This window comes from Oncorhynchus clarkii, chromosome 2 (assembly GCF_045791955.1).
Source record: "Oncorhynchus clarkii lewisi isolate Uvic-CL-2024 chromosome 2, UVic_Ocla_1.0, whole genome shotgun sequence".
NCBI lineage: Eukaryota > Metazoa > Chordata > Actinopteri > Salmoniformes > Salmonidae > Oncorhynchus > Oncorhynchus clarkii.
In genome coordinates this window covers 58,711,258-58,735,737 of record NC_092148.1, presented here as the reverse complement: position 1 = coordinate 58,735,737, position 24,480 = coordinate 58,711,258, and the positions used below count along the sequence as shown (strand labels likewise).

At 41.8% G+C, this 24,480-nt stretch overlaps 2 protein-coding genes and 1 pseudogene across 3 annotated transcripts; 2 read left to right on the top strand and 1 right to left on the bottom strand.

The window, feature by feature from the left end:
* The first annotated feature begins 14 nt into the window (after nt 1-14).
* LOC139370690 (U6 snRNA biogenesis 1) lies at nt 15-11,006 on the top strand. Of its 2 annotated transcripts, none has more exons than XM_071110330.1 (7): nt 15-752; nt 907-1,073; nt 1,188-1,371; nt 1,552-1,605; nt 1,730-1,835; nt 2,079-2,162; nt 8,672-11,006. In XM_071110330.1, the coding sequence occupies exons 1-7, from the start codon at nt 604-606 to the stop codon at nt 8,774-8,776; spliced, it is 849 nt and encodes a 282-aa protein (XP_070966431.1). In that variant the 5' UTR covers nt 15-603; the 3' UTR covers nt 8,777-11,006. The 2 variants fall into 2 exon arrangements, with proteins under 2 accessions (XP_070966431.1, XP_070966420.1); XM_071110319.1 differs by having other exon boundaries at nt 451-752; nt 892-1,073.
* Nucleotides 9,454-17,461, bottom strand: LOC139370681 (phospholipase A2, group XV). Its single transcript, XM_071110307.1, has 6 exons — nt 17,072-17,461; nt 15,709-15,865; nt 14,732-14,850; nt 14,509-14,607; nt 10,621-10,845; nt 9,454-10,467 (listed from the first exon to the last, which is right to left on the bottom strand). The coding sequence occupies exons 1-6, from the start codon at nt 17,220-17,222 to the stop codon at nt 9,956-9,958; spliced, it is 1,263 nt and encodes a 420-aa protein (XP_070966408.1). The 5' UTR covers nt 17,223-17,461; the 3' UTR covers nt 9,454-9,955.
* A 3,642-nt stretch (nt 17,462-21,103) lies between these two features.
* LOC139377763 (uncharacterized) overlaps nt 21,104-24,480 on the top strand; it is an 84,675-nt pseudogene continuing 81,298 nt past the window's right edge.

Below are 24,480 nucleotides of genomic sequence, written 5' to 3'. Positions count from 1 at the left end.
ACGTTAGCTAGCTAACTGGCTAGCCTCAGAGATCCTGCCCAGGCACGGGAACATGAATGATCCAAGTTTTAATTGGCATGCTCACAACATATACCCGGAACCTGCAACGAATAGCGTTTATCTTTCGTCAATGAGTATAACTATGCATTACAGTAATACACTTGTGAATTTTCACAAATAATGTTATTTGATTTTAAGTAAGGGTGTGTGGCTGCCTTGCTATGCTATCTAGAAGATCATGCTGCTATAAAGGGAGGATGTTTCAAATAATCACTTCTGACAAGACAATCATATTGAATTTGACATACTCCACATAAGTAGCTAGTTAAATGATACTAACATTAAGTAAATTATGATTAAATATAGGCTACTGTCAAAATTAATTCTGTACGATATGTCACTGAATATGGAACCTATTTGAACGTTCTTGTTTCAGGGGGACATAAATTACCCACAACAACTGTGTTTTTCTCGGAAGAATATCGCAAGCCATTCGTTAGTCAACGTTTCTGTAACTTCACTGCACATTTTTTTTTAAATTGATTTTAGATACGAATCAAGAAACTTGATATAAGGATTGATGTATGACCTTTATTTAGAAGAATGTTAGTCAGTTATAGTAGCAGCTCTGAAGAGGAGACAGAACATTTACGATTAGGAGGGAATGTAACAAAAAGGAAGCAAAGTTGGCACAAAGATGACAACTCATTGAGGAAGAAGCACAAATCAGAAGAGCACACCCTCAATGCAAGGTAACTTCCTTTCCCAAATATTGTTTCAACTGTTCTCTATCGTCAGCTAGATAGCCTATGACATCTCCCAAACGAGTATGTCTCATTGTTATAAGTTGATTTGTTCCTTGATTGATATCTTTAATCACATCTCAGTAAGTGTATCTGTGAATAGGGAGCAAGATGACTCCAAGTCGAGACTGCCTGTTCCTGGCAGTGTGCTGGACATGTTCACGGAGGAAGATGAGGACCCACTGACTGACGACAGCATGCAACATGGTGGACGGATTCGCTCCTTCAAACACGAGAGGGGAAACTGGGCAACTTACGTGTACTTTCCATGTAAATGCCTTATCTTCAGAGCTGCATACACTCACATACACAATGTTTTTGTCTTGAAGGATTGCTTGCTGTCGGTTTTAACATCCTGCCACTTCTTCTTATTTCCTTCCTTAGACATCCCAGAGGAAGGGTTCTTGGAGCTGCTTGATGAGATGACTGAAGTAGCAGCATCCCACAGCTTCTCCCTCACTCATACAGATGAGTTTCACCTCAGTTTATCTAAGACAGTGGTTCTGAGGCATCACTGGATCCAGCCTTTCATACAGTCCCTCAGAACAGGCTTGACACACAGCAGGAGGTATGCTATTCTTCTCAGTACACCCAGCTATTATGTTTAGTCCCTTTGTTTATGTGGAAGTGGAGTTACTATTCTCTGTTGTTATATTTTGGTTAGAGGATGCATGTCACCAGAAGTACGCAGGCAGCAAACAAATACTATAGTCTGGATGAGGTAAAATGATTATGATCTTGTTTATAGGTTCATTTGTTTGGCTGAGAAGCTGAAGGTCTACTCTAATGATGAGAGAACCAGGTACAGTAGGATCTCTTATCACGATCATTGACAGCATGAATGAAGAAGTGCATTCTAAAGTGCTTAGACTTATGGTTTATTTTGCAGCTAGTCTTATGGTCTAGTCTTCTGCTCTCCCCGACAGGATGTTCCTGGCTATGGAAGTCTCCACAGGACAGGCTCAGCTACTAGAGCTTGTGAAAGCAGTGGACAGCACTATGGAGGAGTTCAACCTTGACACGTTTTACAAGGTCTGAACACAAAACAATTTAGCGTATTAAAAATACACTCGATTATCAACCCATCACTGTTCTATCTCTCTCACAATTCTTCTGACATCTCTCAAATATCTGTTAGGTGCATTGACATAGGATTTGGTCACTGCAGGAGCATGTTTCAGACACTAGTAGCACTGTTGAGCAAGGAATTGATAAACAAATAAACAGTATTGCATAAGATGAAGAGTGAATACTGAACTTTCACTTTTCTTCTAGAATCCTTCCTTCCATATAAGTCTGGCCTGGTGTGTTGGTGACTGCACTGAACACATTCGCAAAAAGTGTCTGCAGGAGTTGCAGGTATGACCTCTTCCTATATGTTTATTCTGTCCATGTATCTGTTTTAATAACATCTATGGCTGTTTCCTCCACCTGTGGCTTTGAGAGGACTTGATAGATGCAAACCATAGGCTAACTTCGTCTAGTTTCTGCCATGTTGATCTCATCGGCTATCTAATCCTATCGGGAATGAAACAGCCCCAGTGTCTCACTCAGAGCCTAAAGCCTGACCTGCGTTCAGCATGAAAAAATGTAATGCAACATTAAATTAAACTGTGCTGTTCTGAATGACAATTTGAGAAACGTAGAGGAGTTGGTTTGTGGGTTCAAAATACACCGCTGCCCTATAAATACAGCTCCAATCCAGATGTGTTGGTCATTACTGAGACGTGGTTAAGAAAGAGTGTTTTGAACACTGTTAACCTTTCTGGTTATAACATTTTTTGGCAAGACTGATCTTCCAAAGGTGGTGGTGTGGCAATTTTTTACCAAGGATCACCTTCAGTGCTCGGTTGTCTCCACCAAGTTTGTCTCCAAACAATTTTGATTTGCTGGTTTTAAGCATTTCACTTTCAAATAGCTCTTTGTTGACTGTTGCTGGGTGTTATCGTCCACCATCAGCACCTGATCAGCAGTCTGAATTTGTTGTGCTAGGTGACCTAAACTGGGACATGCTTAAACCACCTGACCAAGTCCTAAGGCAATGGGACTCCGTAACTCTTTCTCAGATTATTACCAATCCCATAATGTATGACTCCAAACACCCAGAAAAGTATACTCTCCTTGATGTTATCCTCACAAATAATCCTGATAGGAATCAGTCTGGTGTTCTCTGTAATGACCTTAGTGATCACTGTTTTCCAGCCTGTGTTCGTAATGGCTGCTCAGTGAAACGACCTGTTCTGATTTGCTAAAAAACTTGAATGAGCAAGGCTTCCTTCATGACCTGGCCTCTAAATTGGTATAGAATCAGCTTGATCCCCTCTGTGGAAGACACTTGGACTTTATTTTTTGATGGTTTCAGTGGTATTGTTAACAAACATGCCTCCGTAAATAAAATTAGAATTAAAAACAGGTTCAGTCCCTCGTTCAACTGTGATCTGGCAGAGTTACTCCACCTCAAGAATTCCATTTGGTGAAAGGCTCGGCACACGCATGCTCAGGCTGACTGGCTCTCGATCAGGCAAATGAGAAATAAGTGCTCTCAGGCTATCCGGAAGGCCAAAGTTAGTTACTTTAAGGAGCAGTTCTCCCTCTATGGGTCTAACCCCAAGAAGTTCTGGAAAACGGCCATGCCTCCTTGCCCGTCCAACATTTCCTCATCTCCCAACCTTTCTAATGCGACTAGGCAGATGCTCCTCCCTCTTCCCCCCCCCCCCCCCCCCCCCCCCGCTACGAAGTTTCTCCTTGCAGGCGGTCACTGAGTCCGAGGTGCTAAAGGAGCTCCTTAAACTTGACCCCCAAAAAACATCTGGTTCAGATAGTTTATACCCTTTCTTCTTCAAGGTTGCTGCCCCTATCATCGCCAAACCTATCTCTGACCTTTCTAACCTGCCTCTCCTCTCTGGGGAGGTTCCTATTGCTTGGAAGGCAGCCACAGTGTGTCCTTTATTTAAAGGGGTAGTTCAAGCTGATCCTAACTGTTATAGGCCAATTTCTGTTTAGCCCTGTTTATCAAAAGGAAAAACTTGTCAATAATCAACTGACTGGCTTTCTTGATGTCTATAGTATTCTCTCTGGTATGTAATCTGGTTTCTGCTTAGGTTATGGATGTGTCACTGCAACCTTACAGGTCCTAAATTATGTCACCCTTGATTCTAAGCAATGTTGTGCTGCTATTTTTATTGACTTGGCCAAAGCTTTTGATAAGGTAGACCATTCCATTCTTGTGAGCCAACTAAGGAGTATTGGTGTCTGAGGGGCCTTTGGCCTGGTTTGCTAACTACCTCTCTCAAAGAATGCAGCGTATAAAGACAGAACATCTGCTGTCTCAGCCACTGCCTGTCACCAAGGGAGTACGCCAAGGCTCGATCCTAGGCCCCATGCTCTTCTCAATTTACAACAACAACATCGCTCAGGCAGTAGGAAGCTCTCCCATCCATGTACAGTGCCTTGCAAAAGTATTCATCCTTCCTATTTTGTTGCATTACAACCTGTAATTTAAATATATTTTTATTTGGATTTCATATAATGGACACACACAAAATATTCCAAATTGGTGAAGTGAAAAAAATTCTGGAGAAAAAAAAAATTGAAAAGTGATGTGTGCATATGTATTCACCCCCTTTGCTATGAAGCCCCTAAATAAGATATGGTGCAACCAGTTACCTTCAGAAGTCACATAATTAGTTAAAGTCCACCTGTGTGCAATCTGTGTCACATGATCTCAGTATATATATATATACACCTGTTCTGAAAGGCCCCAGAATCTGCAACACCATTAAGCAAGGGGCACCACCAAGCAAGGGTCACCATGAAAAGCAAGAGTCACCATGAAGACCAGGAGCTCTCCAAACAGGTCAGGGACAAAGTTGTGGAGAAGTACAGATCAGGGTTGGGTTATAAAAAAATATCAGAAACTTTGAACATCCCACAGAGCACCATTTAAATCCATTATTAAAAAATGGAATTAATATGGCACCACAACAAACCTGCCAAGATTGGGCCGCCCACCAAATCTCACGGACCAGGCAAGGAGGGCATTAATCAGAGAGGCAACAAAGAGACCAAAGATAACCCTGAAGGAGCTGCAAAGCTCCACAGCAGAGATTGGCGTATCTGTCCATAGGACCACTTTAAGCCGTACACTCTACAGAGCTGGGCTTTACGAAAGAGTGACTAGAAAAAAGCCATTGCATAAAGAAAAAAATAAGCGAACATGTTTGGTGTTCGCCAAAAGGCATGTGGGAGACTCCCCAAACATATGGAAGAAGGTACTTTGGTCAGAAATGTAGCTTTTTGGCCATCAAGGAAAACGCTACGTCTGACGCAAACCCAACACCTCTCATCACCTCGATAACACCATCCCCACAGTGAAGCATGGTGGTGGCAGCATCATGCTGTGGGGATGTTTTTCATCAGCAGGGACTGGGAAACTGGTCCAAATTGAAGGAATGATGGATGGCGCTAAATACAGGGAAATTCTTAAGGGAATCCTGTTTGTCTTCCAGAGATTTGACACTGGGACGGATGTTCACCTTCCAGCAGGACAATGACCCTAAGCATACTGCTAAAGCAACACCTGAGTGGTTTAAGGGAAAACATTTTAAATGTGTTGGAATGGCCTAGTCAAAGCTCAGACCTCAATCCAATTGAGAATCTGTGGTATGACTAAAAGATTGTTGTACACCAGCGGAACCCATCCGACTTGAAGGAGCCGGAGCAGTTTTGCCTTGAAGAATGGGCAAAAATCCCAGTGGCTAGATGTGCCAAGCTTATAGTGACACACCAAGATATTTGCAGCTGTAATTGCTGCTAAAGGTGGCTCTACAAAGTATTAACTTTGAGGGGGTGAATAGTTATGCACACTCAAGTTTTTTTTTTTTTGTCTTGTTTCACAAAAAAGATTTTACTTCTTCAAAGTGGTAGGCATGTTTTGTAAATCAAATGAAACAAACCCCCAAAACATCTATTTTAATTCCAGGTTGTAAGGCAACAAAATAGGAAAAATGCCTAAGGGGGTGAATACTTTTGCAAGCCACTGTATATGCAGATGATAGTCTTATACTCAGCTGGCCCTTCCCCAGATTTTGTGTTAAACGCTCTACAACAAATCTTTCTCAGTGTCCAACAAGCTTTCTGTCCATATCCTTGTTCTGAACACCTCCAAAATAAAGGTCATGTGGTTTGGTAAGAAGAATGCCCCTCTCCCCACCGGTGTGATTACTACCTCTGAGGGTTTAAAGCTTGAGGTAGTCACCTACAAGTACTTGGGAGTATAGCTAGACGGTACACTGTCCTTCTCTCAGCATATATCAAAGCTGCAGGCAAGGGTTAAATCTAGACTTGGTTCCCTCTATTGTAATCGCTCCTTTTTCATCCCAGCTGCCAAGCTAACCCTGATTCAGATGACCATCCTACCCATGCTAGATTACAGAGACGTATTTTATAGATTGGCAGGTAAGGGTGCTCTAGAGCGGCAAAATGTTCTTTACCATTCGGCCATCAGATTTGCCACCAATGCTCCTTTATAGGACACATCACTGCACTATATACTGCTCTGTAAACTGGATCTGTATATCCGTCGCAAGACCCACTTGTTGATGCTTGTTTATAAAGCCCTCTTAGGCCTCACTCCCCCCTATCTGAGATATCTACTGCAGCCCTCATCCTCCACATACAACACCCGTTCTGCCAGTCACATTCTGTTAAAGGTCCCCAAAGCACACATACCTGGGTCGCTCCTCTTTTCAGTTCGCTACAGCTAGCGACTGGAACAAGCTGCAAAAAACACTCAAACTGGACAGGTACAGTGCCTTGCGAAAGTATTCGGCCCCCTTGAACTTTGCGACCTTTTGCCACATTTCAGGCTTCAAACATAAAGATATAAAACTGTTTTTTTTGTGAAGAATCAACAACAAGTGGGACACAATCATGAAGTGGAACGACATTTATTGGATATTTCAAACTTTTTTAACAATTCAAAAACTGAAAAATTGGGCGTGTAAAATTATTCAGCCCCCTTAAGTTAATACTTTGTAGCGCCACCTTTTGCTGCGATTACAGCTGTAAGTCGCTTGGGGTATGTCTCTATCAGTTTTGCACATCGAGAGACTGAAATTTTTTCCCATTCCTCCTTGCAAAACAGCTCGAGCTCAGTGAGGTTGGATGGAGAGCATTTGTGAACAGCAGTTTTCAGTTCTTTCCACAGATTCTCGATTGGATTAAGGTCTGGACTTTGACTTGGCCATTCTAACACCTGGATATGTTTATTTTTGAACCATTCCATTGTAGATTCTGCTTTATGTTTTGGATCATTGTCTTGTTGGAAGACAAATCTCCTTCCCAGTCTCAGGTCTTTTGCAGACTCCATCAGGTTTTCTTCCAGAATGGTCCTGTATTTGGCTCCATCCATCTTCCCATCAATTTTAACCATCTTCCCTGTCCCTGCTGAAGAAAAGCAGGCCCAAACCATGATGCTGCCACCACCATGTTTGACAATGGGGATGGTGTGTTCAGGGTGTTGCTTTTACGCCAAACATAACGTTTTGCATTGTTGCCAAAAAGTTCAATTTTGGTTTCATCTGACCAGAGCACCTTCTTCCACATGTTTGGTGTGTCTCCCAGGTGGCTTGTGGCAAACTTTAAACGACACTTTTTATGGATATCTTTAAGAAATGGCTTTCTTGCCACTCTTCCATAAAGGCCAGATTTGTGCAATATACGACTGATTGTTGTCCTATGGACAGAGTCTCCCACCTCAGCTGTAGATCTCTGCAGTTCATCCAGAGTGATCTTGGCTGCATCTCTGATCAGTCTTCTCCTTGTATGAGCTGAAAGTTTAGAGGGACGGCCAGGTCTTGGTAGATTTGCAGTGGTCTGATACTCCTTCCATTTCAATATTATCGCTTGCACAGTGCTCCTTGGGATGTTTAAAGCTTGGGAAATCTTTTTGTATCCAAATCCGGCTTTAAACTTCTTCACAACAGTATCTCGGACCTGCCTGGTGTGTTCCTTGTTCTTCATGATGCTCTCTGCGCTTTTAACGGACCTCTGAGACTATCACAGTGCAGGTGCATTTATACGGAGACTTGATTACACACAGGTGGATTGTATTTATCATCATTAGTCATTTAGGTCAACATTGGATCATTCAGAGATCCTCACTGAACTTCTGGAGAGAGTTTGCTGCACTGAAAGTAAAGGGGCTGAATAATTTTGCACGCCCACTTTTTCAGTTTTTGATTTGTTAAAAAAGTTTGAAATATCCAATAAATGTTGTCCCACTTGTTGTTGATTCTTCACAAAAAAATACAGTTTTATATCTTTATGTTTGAAGCCTGAAATGTGGCAAAAGGTCGCAAAGTTCAAGGGGGCCGAATACTTTCGCAAGGCACTGTATCTCCATCTCTTCATTCAAAGACTCAATCATGGACACTTACTGAAAGTTGTTGCTGCTTTGCGTGATGTATTGTTTTTGTGCTGTTGTCTTTGCCCAATGTTTGTACCATCTTTTGTGTTGCTAACATGTGCTGCTGCCGTGCTGTTGTCATCGAAGGTCTCTTTATGTAGTGTTGTGGTGTCTCTTGTTGTGATGTTTTGTCCTATTATTTTAAATCCAAGCCCCCGTTCCCGTAGGCCGTCGTAAGTAAGAATTTGTTCTTAACTGACTTGCCTAGTTAAATAATAAATATTAAATACATCACTCATTGCTTCAAGCCACACCCACCAAACGGAGCAAACGTACCTCAGTGTCTGTTTTAAGAATGTTGAACGTTTTGGGGAAATGTGTCATTCAGTACAAGCTGTTATGCCACGTAGTGAACGCTCTATTTAACTGAATGCACACATTGTGTTCTCTCGCCCATCAGGGTCTGGTCGACTCCCATGAGGATGGACCCTTTCTCTTGAGGCTGGATTGTCAAGAGCTGCGTTGTAAGGCTGGGAACAAGACCTTTTCCATTCCACTACACTGACAAAACCAGTTGTCATTCAGTCTGTAATGTTGGATACCTCAACAGTAAAATGTGAAAAAAGTATATTTTTAAATGAGTGAAAGGTTATTTGATTCAATCTAGAAAACGGCAGTGATGCGATATTGATCAAGCAACTTCCTTTGAAGGTTGCGCATATCTTCGTACGTGAGGCTTGTTTTGCTAAAACATGTGTTCAAGCATTTCTGCTACAGTTCCTGTATGACAAGACACTGACCCTAGACCTGAGATTAAGAGTATTTCAAATACTTATTGACCTATGACACAGTTGTCAGCTAAAGCTTTAATCTGTTCCATTAATCTTCACAGCCCTTAATCCATTCTTTATAAAGAGCTCGACTTGATGTGAACTAGTAGGATAGACCCGTTAAGCTTTTATTTAAGAGAGGATGGAATAATCCAAAAATTATAATCCAGACGATAAAATGCAATGACTAGAATTGATGAATACAGAAACCCTGATTAAGTGTTGCATGTTGATATGATAGATGTGTTAAGACCGAGGGAAAGAGGTAGTTTGTTTTTGCCAGACTCTAGGCGCTCTGCAGGCACGCTCCACAGCAGATGTGAGAAGAGACTAGGGAAGAGGAACCTATGATGAGGCTAATATTGAGTGTCACCCCTTCTTACTTTAATAACAAAGAGCTCACACAGAAGGCTGGCTTAATGCAATGTTTAACATTATATTTTACTTAATCGTCACAACACACAGGTCATGATAGTTCCAGCAATATATTGTTCAAGTCCAACCATAGCGCAATGGCATAGTTACAATCAAGGTGATCAGACCATGTCTTCCTGTCCTGTAAGCAATCCAGCATCGACAACAAGACCCTGATTTTATTAATTCATCACAGCTTACTGCTGCTAATTCACCTATTAAACTGTTACAACCTGGGAATCTGAGTTAATTGGGGAAAGACCTTTACAAATATTATCAATTAACATAGTACAAATTTGGAAAAACAGCAAATGTCTGCTGAGGGGATAATTTAAAATAGGATAAAACATTCAGTGCCGTCATCAATTCCTCCTCAGGCTCTGAGACCGTCATGTGTCCAAATGCCTATCAGTTCTCTCTTTGTACTATCCCCGTTCTTTATCTTTGTGAATTTGTCACATAAGACAGCAAGACGAGGGGCAGTAGTTGGTTAAGGTTGCTCAAGGGCCAAAGAGCACAGTCTTGATGTAGGTTACTGTGGTAAAGTTGCGCAACATGGCCACATGCTCATTCCCCTCCAGTTCAAACATATGGACAGGCTGTGTCTGGTGGCCTATCCAACGCTTGCACTGGGTGGCACTCAGCAGGTTGACCGTCCCATCCCCATCTCCGAGAATCAGTGTGGGGTCTGTATCAGGAAAGATGGTGTAGAGAAAACCCTCTGCTGTGGGCACTCCGCTGCCATAAAGACAGTGTATGGCCACCCCAGGGGGCTCTAGTGCACTGACCAGTGGTTCAGTGTCTTGACGCATCTCCCAGCCATCTTCAAAGTCGATATCCTTGAAGAAGCGTTGGTAGTCCTTCACTGTGTAGTTGGTGGTGGGTGTTTGGATTAGCACCTTGTCAGCAGGCCAGGAATGTGCGTATGGGAACAGCCATGTGGTTGAGACCGCAGAGCGCTGCTGTGAGCGGATCTCTAGTGAACTGATGACTGGGATACGGTTATTATCACCTGCAAGGAAAGAGACATTATAATCCAATGCAATAGTGTAGATATAAAATACATGGTTGCTAAACATTAAATAGTATGCAGCCCACAGTAACTTTACTATTGTGGTTCTGACACCTATGTAATTCATGCAGAAAAGCATATGCAAACGCTTACCAGAAGCCACAACTCTCAGGGTTTTAGCCACACCAGCCCAAGGTGCACCCAGGGACACAAAGGCCTTGATGTAGCGATCCTTCCAGGCCTGGGGCTGATGGTTCAGGAAATACAGGGTGTACATGTTCCCCATGCTGTGGGCTATCAGGACAACCGGACCCCTAGCCTTCACGGCCATCTCCTCAATCATATGTTGCAGTCTCAAAAAGTAGGCTTTGTTCTCATCTATTAAAAATGGGGGAAAACATGCATGAGACTGATCATTCCAAACTACTGCAATTAAATATTGTTATTAGAACAAAAATATAAAACGCAACGTGTAATGTGTTGGTTCCATGTTTCATGAGCTGAAATAAAAGATCACAAATGTTCCATATGCACAAAAAGCTTCTCTCATTTGTGCACAAATTTGTTTACATCCCTGTTAGTGAGCATTTATCATTTGCCAAGATAATCCATCCACCTGACAGGTGTGGTATAACAAGAAACTGATTAAACAGCATGATCATTACACAGGTGCACCTTCTGCTGGGGACAATAAAAGGCCACTCAAACATTTTGAGGGAGTGTGCAATTGGCATGATGACTGCAGGAATGTCCACCAGAGCTGTTGCCAGAGAATTTCATGTTAATTTCTCTACCATAAGTCGCCTCCAACGTTATTTTAGACGAGAATTTTGCAATATGTCTAACCGGCCACACAACCGCAGACCACGAATAACCAAGCCAGCCCAGGACCTCCACATCTGGCTTCTTTACCTGTGGGATCATGAGACTAGCCACCTGGACAGCTGATGAAACTGAAGACTATTTCTGTCTGTAATAAAGCCCTTTTGTAGGGAAAAATTGGCTGGGCCTGGATCCCCAGTGGGTAGGCCTTGCTCCGGAATGGGTGAGCCTATGGCCTCCCAGGCCCGCCCATGGCTGTGCCCCTGCCCAGTCATGTGAAATCCATAGATGAGGGCCTAATTAATTTATTTCAATTGACTAATTTCCTTATATGAACTATAACTCAGTAAAGTCATGGGAAAATTGTTGTATTTATATTTGTGTTCAGTATATATTCAATACACTAAAAAGGTCTTAACACCCATCTTTCCCTTTCCTCTTAAATGTCGCCCATAATGACTGGACCGAAGTCAGGTAATAAATCTTACAATAGAAGGCTAAAAACAACCTGACAACGAAGACTATCAACCTATAGTCGATGTCCGCGCCCCCGCAAAAATCTAATTAGTGTAATGATAAAAAAATATGTTTTAAGCTACAGATGTCAGCCTAACGCATCTGCAATGGAAGAGCTACAGCGGTGTTTGTCAGACCAGATCCCGAAAAATATCTGTAGGTTTTGGGTACAAACTAATATGACCACTCTTATGGCGAGATGACTCACGAACATGTACTCTTTTTTGCTCTACAACCCTTACAAGTGCTGTAATGTACCGGGCCAAACCATTTTTATGGAAGTGAATAAGGCATTTCCACATTCCCAAAAATATATACAGTACCAGTCAAAAGTTTGGACACCTACTCATTCAAGGGTTTCTTTATTTGTACTACTTTCTACATTGTAGAATTGTGAAAACTGAAATAACACATATGAAATCATGTAGTCCCCCCCCCCCCAAAAAAAGTGTTAAACAAATCTAAATATAATTTATATTCTTCAAAGTAGCCACCCTTTGGCCTTCGACAGCTTTGCACCCTATTGGTATTCTCTCAACCAGCTTCATGAGGTAGTCACCTGGAATGCATTTCAATTAACAGGTATACCTTGTTAAAAGTTCATTTGTGGAATTTCTTAAAACCTTTAGTGATTCCCCATCCCGCGTGAGTCACTTCCGGATTGGATTTTTCTCAGGCTTTCGCCTGCAATATCAGTTCTGTTATACTCACAGACAATATTTTTACAGTTTTGGAAACTTTAGAGTGTTTTCTATCCTAAGCTGTCAATTATATGCATATTCTAGCATCTTATCCTGACAAAATATCCCGTTTACTACGGGAATGTTATTTTTCCAAAAATGAAAATACTGCCCCCAAGTCACGAAAGGTTTTAACTTAATGTGTTAGAGCCAATCAGGTGAGTTGTGACAAGGGAAGGTTTTCTAATGATCAATTGACCTTTTAAAATGATATTTGGATTAGCTAACACAATCTGTCATTGGAACAGAGTGATGGTTGCTGATGGGCCTCTGTACACCTATGTAGATATTCCATTAAAATAATGCATTTTCCAGCTACAATAGTCATTTACAACATTAATGTCTACACTGTACTTCTGATCAATTTAATGTTATTTTAATGGGACAAAAAAATATATAATTCTAAGTGACCCCAAACTTTTGAACGGAAGAGTTTGTAAAATATATATTTTATTCCTACAGGGGTCCTATAATTCAAAATAAAATAGCGAAATGATCCTCGGTATGACCGTCTTAAAAGAATTCCATATGTTAGCTTAGTAGAAACCCAGCCCCGGACCCGTAGACTCTAGTCTAGGGCATTTAACTCTTACAACTTCTTCGGGATAGGCGTCCTGTCAACAGGACAGTTGTAAATCATGCAGCGCCTTGTCACAATCGCAGATTTTAGAGAAACAACAACAAATGTTCTCACTGCGATAGGTTTGATAAATTCACCTCTGAAGGTGAAATGTGTACTTACATTCTGAAATCTTGCTCTGATTTTTCATCCAAAGGGTCCCAGAGATAACATGAAGTGTAGTTTTGTCAGATAAAATCATTTTTCATATCCTAAAAAGGTCCATATAGCATGCACGATCGATTTTGCATTTCCACTCGTTCAACTTGCAAAGAACGGAATCTGTGAAAATCTAACCCTAAACATTGTTTCAACCGGTCAAATCATGTTCGTATTTATTCCTCAGAGATCCTAGAACATAAACCAGACTTCACTATATCATTAGGGGTGTAGTATATCCTATAAGACACCAAATTTGGTCAGAGAGCGACGCCTTTATGGCACGCCGATGACTCGAGCGGTCTTCATTTGATCGACTGTAACTTTGTTAAATTAGCACCAATCGGGGTCAAACAAAGTTAGCTAGATAGCCAATGAGCTTGGCTTTACGGGATTATCTGGAAACCCTGTGTCTGTGGCAAAATGTAGCTGCTAACCTTGTGCGACAGCAAGCCTTTCCTTTTGGACAAAAAGTAAGAATATGGAGAGTTGTGAAAACTGGGTGTTTTGCAATTGTTGAACTTAATATGGACTTAATATGGCTACTAATACTGGAAAAGCTCAATTAAAGCACATACACTGCTGCCATCTTATGGACACCATCGAAATTACAACCAGAGTGATGGCTAGAACTGTGACCTTTCTGTTGCATTTCAAAGATGGTGGTAAAAAAAACAACATTTTTTTCCCTTTGTATTTCCTTCTACCAGATCTGTTGTTATATTCTCCTACATTTCCATAAACTTCAAAGTGTTTATTTTCAAATGGTACCAAGAATATGCATATCCTCGCTTCAGGGCCTGAGCTACAGGCAGTTAGATTTGGGTATGTAATTTTAGGCAAAAATTGAAGAAAAAAAAAGGGAGCCATCCCTATAACCTACAAGATCCAGAGCCTGCTGGTTCTCTGTTCTACCTGATCATTAATTTCACCCACCTGTTGTCCAAGGTCTAAATGAGTCCCTGATTAGAGGGGACCAATGAAAAAAAAGCAGTGGGACTGGCTTCGAGGTCCAGAGTTGAGTTTGAGAGTTCTAGGGGGTGTCAATAACATTGCTAGCTCCTTGCAAGGACATACAATCCATCCAAAGACCAAGCTCTGTTCATCAGACCACAAATGTTTCTTTGACAGACATGCATCTACATTAAAATGTGTGTGTAAGAAAATGAAAAGAGACTGATTTACTTGGAGCTTTACGCCAGTCATACGGCGCTCCTCGAACATCGTCATCTCTGGTGTATCCCCACTCCACCAGTGCCTGCACTATGTTGAAGAAATACACACCTGCAACAAAAACAATAGTAGCTCACTTAAACCCACACACAAGCAAAGACTGACATACTCGCACACTATTAGGGAGACTGTTGAATAGATACTTTAGGCACGCTAGGGTGATGGGTCCACTCACCAACGTCGCCCTTGCTAGGGTCAAGGTATTCCAGAGGGAAGGTCTGTCCAAAGCCAGGCACTCTGACATCTACCCCCGGAGGTGCTTCTGTCTGCCTTGTTGTACGGTTATAAATCAGTCTAATGCAGACAGACATCCCAGAATATTAGAAAAGTTCAAGATGGACTCGGCGATATGATGTGGATGCAGGAAAAACAGCATAGTGGGTCAATTTCCAAAACTACTAAGAGCGTTGACGCGCAAGGCTCAACTTCTCTGCACTTTTTAGTCCCGTGGCTAGCGTGCTGTAATAGCATGAAGCAAACCCTTGCACAGGCACAGATACTGTGAGAGCAAAGGGTTGCATCTCACTCAATATCTGCAGTGTTGCTCATGGCAGTCATTTAGCTGAGTCTACCTTTAATTACAATGACATTACAGTTTACAATATAAGTATTGTGAAGATGATATGGGATAGAATTGGAAACTTTCACTTCTTCCCTTAATTCATGAGCTGTTCCTGGAATAAAGCCACAGCACAATGACATGTAGTTACTTGGTTAGTGACCCATCTGGAAGCACCTGTTTGAATGATTTTTCAGTAGAATTTCTGCATTTCAAGAGGAACTAGTCCTAATCGGGGAGAAAAGAAAGACCCAACTGGTTGTGAACTATGGCTTCACTATTAAATGAACTATACGCTCTGAGACCGACTAATTGTTGAAAACATATTGATTACAAAGGGGATTCAAAGGTCAGAAGATAACCTATTCAACCTAGGCTACAGAAAAACAGATCTCTAGAAAAACAGATCCCTCTCTCTCATGCCTACCCAGCCAGCTACGTAATAGTATTACAATTATTTTATTATTAATGTCAAGTTGCCAGTAGAGATTCTGACAGTAGCTTTATACAGAGCTCATACTAAATCAGATACCCCCAACCCCTCCTGGCACCAATCACCCTATTTTCCACCTCACACAACACTAAGCACTGACCTTATGTTGTCAATCCAGCAGTCAATGGCCACCGGCACCATCAGTTCCAGGTTGAGCCATAATGTGAAGTAGGCGTCAGTCTTTTTGTAGCAGATGTAGTGAACCACGCTGGGCTTGTCCAGCTTGGCCTCCAGCTGGTTCCCCAGGTCCCCAGGAACTGTGGGACAAGACAATATGATGAGGATTGCCAATCAAAGACATTATCAATTTAGAGTGTGATAAAGGTGATCAGTTGCCATTTATTAGCCCAATGTACTAGAAAAACCACTGAGTGTACCTCCCATCTTTTCCTACCCCCCTACCCCCATTTCTTGAACTATTTGAGACAAACTCATGGTTGGGGGGAGGGGGGGGGGTTAATGTAGAGATTAGTGGTCAATCACTGAAAACCTGCCAGATTAAAATTTCAACATGTGAGTCTGTGATTACATACAACCCTTTGTGACCCTGAGTCAACCACAAGTTAAAAGCTGAAACCAGAAAGGAAACCCTAGGGCAGCATTTCCCAAACTCAGCCCTTGGGACCCCAAGAGGTGCACGTTTTGGTTTATGCCCCATTACTACACAGTTGATTAAAACAATCAAAGCTTGATGATTTGTATCAGCTGTGCAGTGCTAGGGCAAAAACACGAAACGTGAACAGATTTTGAGAAACACTGACCTAGGGAAAACTTTACTGACTGCTATCACATGCATGTAGACTTACAAATACTGCTAGGGTACCGTTAAATGTAACTTGCCAAACTCTAGATACGGCAGTGAGACAACCTTTGTTGAAACATACAAATCATACTACTAATTTCTAGGCTGCTATAATTATTTTCATGATTAACTGTATAACTGAGTATAATTAAAATGGTGATAGGACTGATCATTTTCTGTTCTCAATGACAGAAAACAGAATTACTACAATGTGGTTACATTTCTGTTACATAGTAACAGCAGCTAGATAGACCGGTCGCTAGAGACATTGTAGCGCATGGGAAACAAAATGTCCAAGTCAAATTAAGTTCCATTTCAAACAATTGGAGACAGATGCTACATTGTAATGTTGGAGACAACAATGTAGCCTTATTAAGCATGCATCGACCAACAACAGTTTAGTTGATTTGTATATTAGCTCGTTTTTTTTAAATCCCCTTTATGTAATGAAATAATACACGGTTCAACTCGGATCTAAAAAAAAATATATATATATATATATTTTGAGAAACATGATGCATGAGTTTTTTTTGGACGCACGAGTTTATCCTAACTAGCCTTGTTCGCTGTCTGACAATCTGTTTCACAATAATGAACAGCTGAAAATAGAAGAGCGAGCTAGCTAACTTAAAAAAATCAAGGATAAACAATGACCACTTACTTAGAACTACTGGAGGTTTTTCCGATCGACATGCATTGCCCGGGAGACATTTCTCAAATGTTCTGCCTTTGATGTATGGTACCAAAATCAACAACAAACACAGCTGGAAGAGCGCTGGGCTAGTCAACCCACAGGATACCATTTCTCCCATTCACTCATAACACTAGTCCCCCACCCTGGAAAAGTTGGCTTGAGATTCGCTATTCGCCAGACATTCGGACCTCCAAACTTCAATAGCTGGCGAACGACTTGAGCTACACACCTCAGATTGGTCCCTTTTGTGAAGGACAAAGGGTTTACATTGCACAAGTCTTATTTTCCCGATTCTGACCCGAGTTAAGTAATCACATGGCAATTGTGGAGACACCCTGGCACCCCGTCAATGCAACTAGTTAGGGATCTTCAACAAAGTGCATGATCACAATATTCACATTTCAATAGCTCTTACACCAAGTGACTTAGCAACCTAATATCTTATTCTTCTATGATATAATACTATTTGCAACAATTGAATGTGCATTATCTTTTTACATTTTTTTAAATTTCACCTTTATTTAACCAGGTAGGCTAGTTGAGAACAAGTTCTCATTTGCAACTGGGATCTGGCCAAGATAAAGCATAGCAGTGTGAACAGACAACACAGAGTTACACATGGAGTAAACAATTAACAAGTCAACAACACAGTAGAAAAAAAAGAGAGTCTATATACATTGTGTGCAAAAAAAGGCATGAGGAGGTAGGCGAATAATTACAATTTTGCAGATTAACACTGGAGTGATAAATGATCAGATGGTCATGTACAGGTAGAGATATTGGTGTGCAAAAGAGCAGAAAAGTAAATAAATATAAACAGTATGGGGATGAGGTAGGTAAAATTGGGTGGGCTATTTACCGATAGACTATGTACAGCTGCAGCGATCGGTTAGCTGCTCAGATAGCAGATGTTTGAAGTTCGTGAGGGAGATAAAAGTCTCCAACTTTAGAGATTTTTGCAATTCGTTCCAGTCACAGGCAGCAGAGAACTGGAACGAAAGGCGGCCAAATGAGTTGTTGGCTTTAGGGATGATCAGTGAGATACACCTGCTGGAGCGCGTGCTACGGGTGGGTGTTGCCATCGTGACCAGTAAACTGAGATAAGGCGGAGCTTTACCTAGCATGGACTTGTAGATGACCTGGAACCAGTGAGTCTGGCAACGAATATGTAGCGAGGGCCAGCCGACTAGAGCATACAGGTTGCAGTGGTGGGTGGTATAAGGTGCTTTAGTAACAAAACGGATGGCACTGATAAACTGCATCCAGTTTGCTGAGTAGAGTATTGGAAGCTGATTTGTAGATGACATCGCCGAAGTCGAGGATCGGTAGGATAGTCAGTTTTACTAGGGTAAGTTTGGCGGCGTGAGTGAAGGAGGCTTTGTTGCGGAATAGAAAGCCGATTCTAGATTTGATTTTAGATTGGAGATGTTTGATATGAGTCTGGAAGGAGAGTTTACAGTCTAGCCAGACACCTAGGTACTTATAGATGTCCACATATTCTAGGTCGGAACCATCCAGGGTGGTGATGCTAGTCGGGCGTGCGGGTGCAGGCAGCGAACGGTTGAAAAGCATGCATTTGAGTTTTATGGATTATGCCACCTACTGTGCTAGTGGATAATAAGGATCCCAAAAAGGAAATAATGTGGATGCATTTTTTTGAAAATATCATACAAACTATTCAACTATTTTTTTACTAAACAAAATCAACCTGCTTTTCTCTAACAAAAAAACAACAAATTATAATCAGGTCCCTACACAGGCTCAGAAGACTCCTGTGAGGGCAGGACATTTCCAAGCAACAATTGTCCTTGCAGTGCTTCTGCCATGAAGTCTTGGAGCCCCCAAAACTTCTTGGCTGCAGATATAATGATGTCCAGCTTCTTGGACACTGCTGTACAATTAATCACTGTGGCCAGAAATGCATCCACCTCCATATCTTCTTCAACACTGTGGCCTCTAGCCCCTTCGACTCTCTTCATCTCCTCCACATAGGAGATCTGCTGAACAGCCCTGATCCTTGACACCTCAACCGCTTTCACCCTAACAGGGCAACTCAAGGAACTCTGGAGTAAGATCCCCACCGCAGTTGCAACATTTTCCATTCAAAGATTCTTCAATACCATATTTCTCCCATCTCCAAACATTTGACACATGACCATATATTTTACAATTCCCACACTGTAGTGGTTTGGACACAAATACTCTCACAGCATACCTCACATGTTCACATGTAGAATCTCCCTAAACAACAATAGTAGCGATAGGCTTTTCTCCTTCCTTCCATTTACCATACGGGTCAAGTGACGTGTACTGACCACTTTCTGAATAAGGTACTCGTCATCTACAGTATATCTAACGAGACTCCAGCTATAACTCCTTTGGCAGGCGCCCTGCTCCGTAGATCAACACATGTTCTGATGTGGCAATTTAGCCAAATCCAGTGCACGCTTCTTCTATTCTTCATTTATTTTTTATTTCACCTTTATCTAACCAGGTAGGCAAGTTGAGAACAAGTTCTCATTTACAATTGCGACCTGGCCAAGATAAAGCAAAGCAGTTCGACACATACAACGACACAGAGTTCCACATGGAGTAAAACAAACATACAGTCAATAATACAGTAGAAACAAGTCTATATACGATGTGAGCAAATGAGGTGAGATAAGGGAGGTAAAGGCAAAAAAAGTCCATGGTGGCAAAGTAAATACAATATAGCAAGTAAAACACTGGAATGGTAGATTTGCAGTGGAAGAATGTGCAAAGTAGAAATAAAAATAATGGGGTGCAAAGGAGCAAAATAAATAAATAAAACTAAATAAATACAGTAGGGAAAGAGGTAGTTGTTTGGGCTAAATTATAGGTGGTCTATGTACAGGTGCAGTAATCTGTGAGCTGCTCTGACAGCTGGTGCTTAAAGCTAGTGAGGGAGATAAGTGTTTCCTGTTTCAGAGATTTTCATCAACACAATTAACCAAAACAAGGCCACATCTAGTCACCTTGATTGAATCCACCTTTCCCACTGCTCTCTTCACAGCCCTTGATAGTAAAAATGGATTTCCCAATTTACCTCCTTGTCCAAAAAACGCAGTCCAATAGCAAATGCATTATTGGACCAGTCCGTCATAGGTACCTCTCCTCCACCTCCTGGAAACCCATTTTCTCTGTCCACCAACCTCATTTCAGCTGTCCATTATCCCTCATACAGAGAGGCATGTTGCATACCCTTTAGTTTTCTCATAAAGTTATTCCTACATTTAAAATATATCAATTACATTTCAACAGCTCCTTGATCACATGACCTAGACACCTCAAACCAACTTTGGAATGTTCAGTGTGTAAGGACACCCTCTTTGGTTTTCTGATTTTAATTTACATTTTCCTTTACCTTAATTTATGAATTACATGTTTTACTTAGAATTTCAATAGCTACTTCATCACATGACCTAGGCACCTTAAACCAACTTTCTATTGTTCACAGGCTCCGGAAACACATTGTACACCCTTTGGTTGTCCTATAAAGCGCTTACAAGATTTTTATAGAAATATAAACAAATTGAGAATTTCCGTAGCTTTTCAACCATGTGATTTACCAATCTAATTTCAACTGTCCATTTTCCTTATCTAGAGAGGCATGTTGCCCACCCTTTAATTTTCTCATAAAAGGATCCCTACATGTTTTAAATATATGTATGTTTACAAACAAATACTTCAAATTCAATAGCTCCTTGATCACATGACCTAGACACCTTAAACCAACTTTGGCATGTTCAGAGGGTAGGGACACACTTTGCACACGCTTTGTTTTTTTGAAAAATTAATTTTTTCCCCCTTACCTTAATTTATAAGTAAAATTCTTGATGTAGAATTTCAATAGCTACTAGATCACATGATCTAGGCACCTTAAACCAACAATGTATTGTTCATAGGGTAGGGATACACATTACACATCATTTGATTTTCCCATAAAGCACTTACACAATTTTATGTCAATATTTGAAAATGTTCAAATGTAATAGCTCTTCAACCACGTGACAAAGCAATCTCATTTCAACTGTCCATTATTCCTTATATAGAGAGGCAGGTTGCACACCTTTTTATTTTCTCATAAAATGATTCCTATTCTTTTTTTAATGTTTATTATTTATAAACCACTTTTTGCCAATCCGCTCTGACTTCAAAATATCCAGAGTCGCTCCCCTCCTCAAGAAACCAACACTCGAACCCTATGACATCAAAAAACTACTGGCCGGTATCCCTTCTTTCTTTTCTTTCCAAAACACTTGAGCGTGCTGTCTCTGGACAACTCTCTCGCTATCTCTCTCAGAACGATCTTCTTGACCCTAACCAGTCAAGACGGGCTACTCAACTGAGGCTGTTTTCCTTTGTGTCACAGAGACTCTCCGCACTGCCATAGCTGACTCTCTCTCCTCTGTTCTCATTATCCTAGATCTGTCCGCTGCCTTTGACACCGTGAACCATCAGATCCTCCTCTCCACCCTCTTAGGGCTGGGCGCCTCAGGCTCTGGACACTCTTGGATTGCATCCTACCCTGCAGGGCACTCCTACCAGGTGACGTGGAGAGGATCTGTCTGCACCAACTACTCTCACTACTGGTGTCCCCCAGGGCTCGGTTCTAGGCCCTATCCTCTTCTCTCACAGCTCTGTCATAACCACACATGGTCTCTCCTAACATTGCTATGTGGATGACACTCAACTACTTTTCTCCTTCCCCCCTTCTGACATCCAGGTTGGCGACACACATCTCTGCATGCCTGGCTGATATCTCAGCTTGGATGTCGGCCCAACACCTCAAGCTCAACCTCAACAAGACGGAGCTGCTGTTCCTCCCGGGTAAGGCCTGCCAGCTCTCCATCACAGTTGACAAATCCACGGTGTCCCCCTGCCAGAGTGCAAAGAACCTTGGCGTGACCGTGGACAACACCCTGTCGTTCTATGCAAACATCAAAGCAGTGACTCGCTCCTGCAAGTTCATGCTCTACAACATCCGTAGAGTACGACCCTACCTCATACAGAAAGCAGCGCAGGTCCTAATCCAAGCACTTGTCATCTCCCGTCTGGACTACTGCAACTCGCTGTTGGCTGGGCTCCCTGCTTGTGGCATCAAACCCCTGCAATTTATCCAGAAGGCCGCAGCCTGCCTGGTATTCAGCCGTACCAAATTCTCCCATGTCACCCCACTCCCCAATGGTGGTACCAGCATTCCCCTTAATCTAGGACAGCAGAGTCCCTGCCCATCAATTGAAAAAACATCTGAAACCCTACCTAATAATAATCCCCCCCCCCCCCCCCCCCCCCTTCGTAACACTCACACTTTATCAAAACAGTTATCCATCAATAACTGTTTTGAGAAAACAGGATGTTCATTGACATTAAAAAAAATGGGTCTATTCCGGCCAGTTAAATCATGGGACACATTTATCATGACATTAGAAACTTTGAAAAGAAAGAGAAATGTACCACTAGAAACTGGATTTAAATATTCAATTTCATTTAACAAAACATTTGACAAGCTATGACAAATTACATAATTCAAGCAACACACTGAACTCATCACAACACAAGAACTGAATGACAAATGAGAGTGAATTATTGTTGTACAGAGAGAGAGAGAGAGAGAGAGAGACACACACAGGGACACACACACACAGGGACACAGAGAGATAGAGGAAGATCAGAGGGAGCATGCCTAAGATCACACAGTATACCAGATAGGACAGACTGATCATATCCCCCAACACATAAGCTATTGCAACATAATCAATGGGGACAGAAACAGGGGGATTGGGCAACACCGTGGCCCCTTCCAAAATTACTCCCGGACAGTGCAAATCAGGCATGATTAAGCAACACCCATCTTTGCCAAAGCGCAGCCCCCACACCACTCAAGGGAAATCAACAGACCACTAACTTACTACCATGAGACAAGGTTGAGTATAACCGAGGAAGATCTCCCACACCCCACTACCCCTAGGGGGCGCAAAACAGGACAGGAAGATTATGTCAGTGACTCAACCCACCCAAGGTAGTCGAGTATAGTTAACAAAGCCTAGCATGATCTGATGCGCCCTCATAGGAATGGCATGGGAGAGCGACAGCAGGCCAGTGACTCAGCCTCCATAATAGGATCAGAGGCAGAGAATCCCAGGAGAGAGCGGGGAGCCGGCCAGGCAGAGACAGAAAGGGTGGTTCCTCTTGCAAGTGCCATGTCATTCACCTTCATACCCCTGAGCCACTCAATCATAGGACCTACTGAAGAGATAAATATTCAGTAAAGACTTAAAGGTTGAGACCGAGTCTGCTTCTCTCACATGGATCGGCACACCATTCCATAAAATAGGAGCTCTATAGGAGAAAGCCCTGCCTTCAGCTGTTTCCTTTGAAACTATAGGGACAAAAAGGACGCCTGGGTCTTGTGATCATAGCGTACGTGTAGGTACATTATGTACCATAGGACCAAATCAAAGAGATAAGAAGGAGAAAGTCCATGCAATGCTTTGTAGGTAAACAGTAAAACCTTGAAATCAGCCCTAGCCTTAACAGAAGGCCAGTGTAGTGAGGCTAGCACTGGAGTAATATGCTCAAAAACCTCTAACAAGAAGTGTGAGACTGGGGTCTAAGTGGATGGTAACACACAGTGCCTTCAGAAAGTACCCCTTGACTTAATCCACATTGTTGCATTACAGCCTGAATTCAAAATGGATTCAATATTTTTTGTTCTCACCCATCTACACATAATACCCCATAATGACAAACTGAAAACATGTTTTTAGAAACGTTTGCAAATGTATTGAAAACAGAAATATGTCATTTACATACAGTACCAGTCAAAATGTTGGGTTTTTCTTTATTTGTACTATTTTCCACATTGTAGAATAATAGTGAAGACATCAAAACTATGAAATAACACATATGGAATCATGTGTAACCAAAAAAAGTGTAAAACAAAGCTAGCCCTACCTGGTTACCCTACCTGGTTACTGGCTATAGTCATGCTAGCTAGTAGTAGATAGTGGAAGTAAATTATTCCCTCAACATGCTACAAGATGAAGCCGCCCAGCCAGAGCTACCTGCAGCAGAAAGGTCAGATTTCTCCATTCATTTCTGTAGCTACTGTAGCTTTGTCAGCTGAGGGTGTTTATTGACTGAGTAATAATGAACATCAGTTACTCTAAATGGTTACCTACCTGGCTCTTTGAATAGCTGACTTAGCTAGTACTTACACATACAACAATATTCAATTGAGCTATTCTGTGTGTGTGTGTGCCTGTGAGTTCTGAATGTTCCCACAGGAGAAAAGCACAGCATGGCATCTTAGCTGATCATCATGAACTTCATGTAGTTACATCAGTCAATAC

What these genes read in the sequence shown, in the direction of transcription:
- LOC139370690 (XM_071110319.1), top strand. Translation starts at nt 604, where the DNA reads ATGTTAGTCAGTTATAGTAGCAGCTCTGAAGAGGAGACAGAACATTTA. An exon ending in GAGCACACCCTCAATGCAAG is followed by an intron (nt 753 to 891) that starts GTAACTTCCTTT and finishes CATCTCAGTAAG; the next exon opens with TGTATCTGTGAATAGGGAGC. An exon ending in ACCTTGACACGTTTTACAAG is followed by an intron (nt 1,836 to 2,078) that starts GTCTGAACACAA and finishes CTTTTCTTCTAG; the next exon opens with AATCCTTCCTTCCATATAAG.
- LOC139370681 (XM_071110307.1), bottom strand. Translation starts at nt 17,222, where the DNA reads ATGGGAGAAATGGTATCCTGTGGGTTGACTAGCCCAGCGCTCTTCCAG. An exon ending in TGCTGGATTGACAACATAAG is followed by an intron (nt 14,851 to 15,708) that starts GTCAGTGCTTAG and finishes TGTCTGCATTAG; the next exon opens with ACTGATTTATAACCGTACAA. An exon ending in TGACTGGCGTAAAGCTCCAA is followed by an intron (nt 10,846 to 14,508) that starts GTAAATCAGTCT and finishes CATTTTTAATAG; the next exon opens with ATGAGAACAAAGCCTACTTT.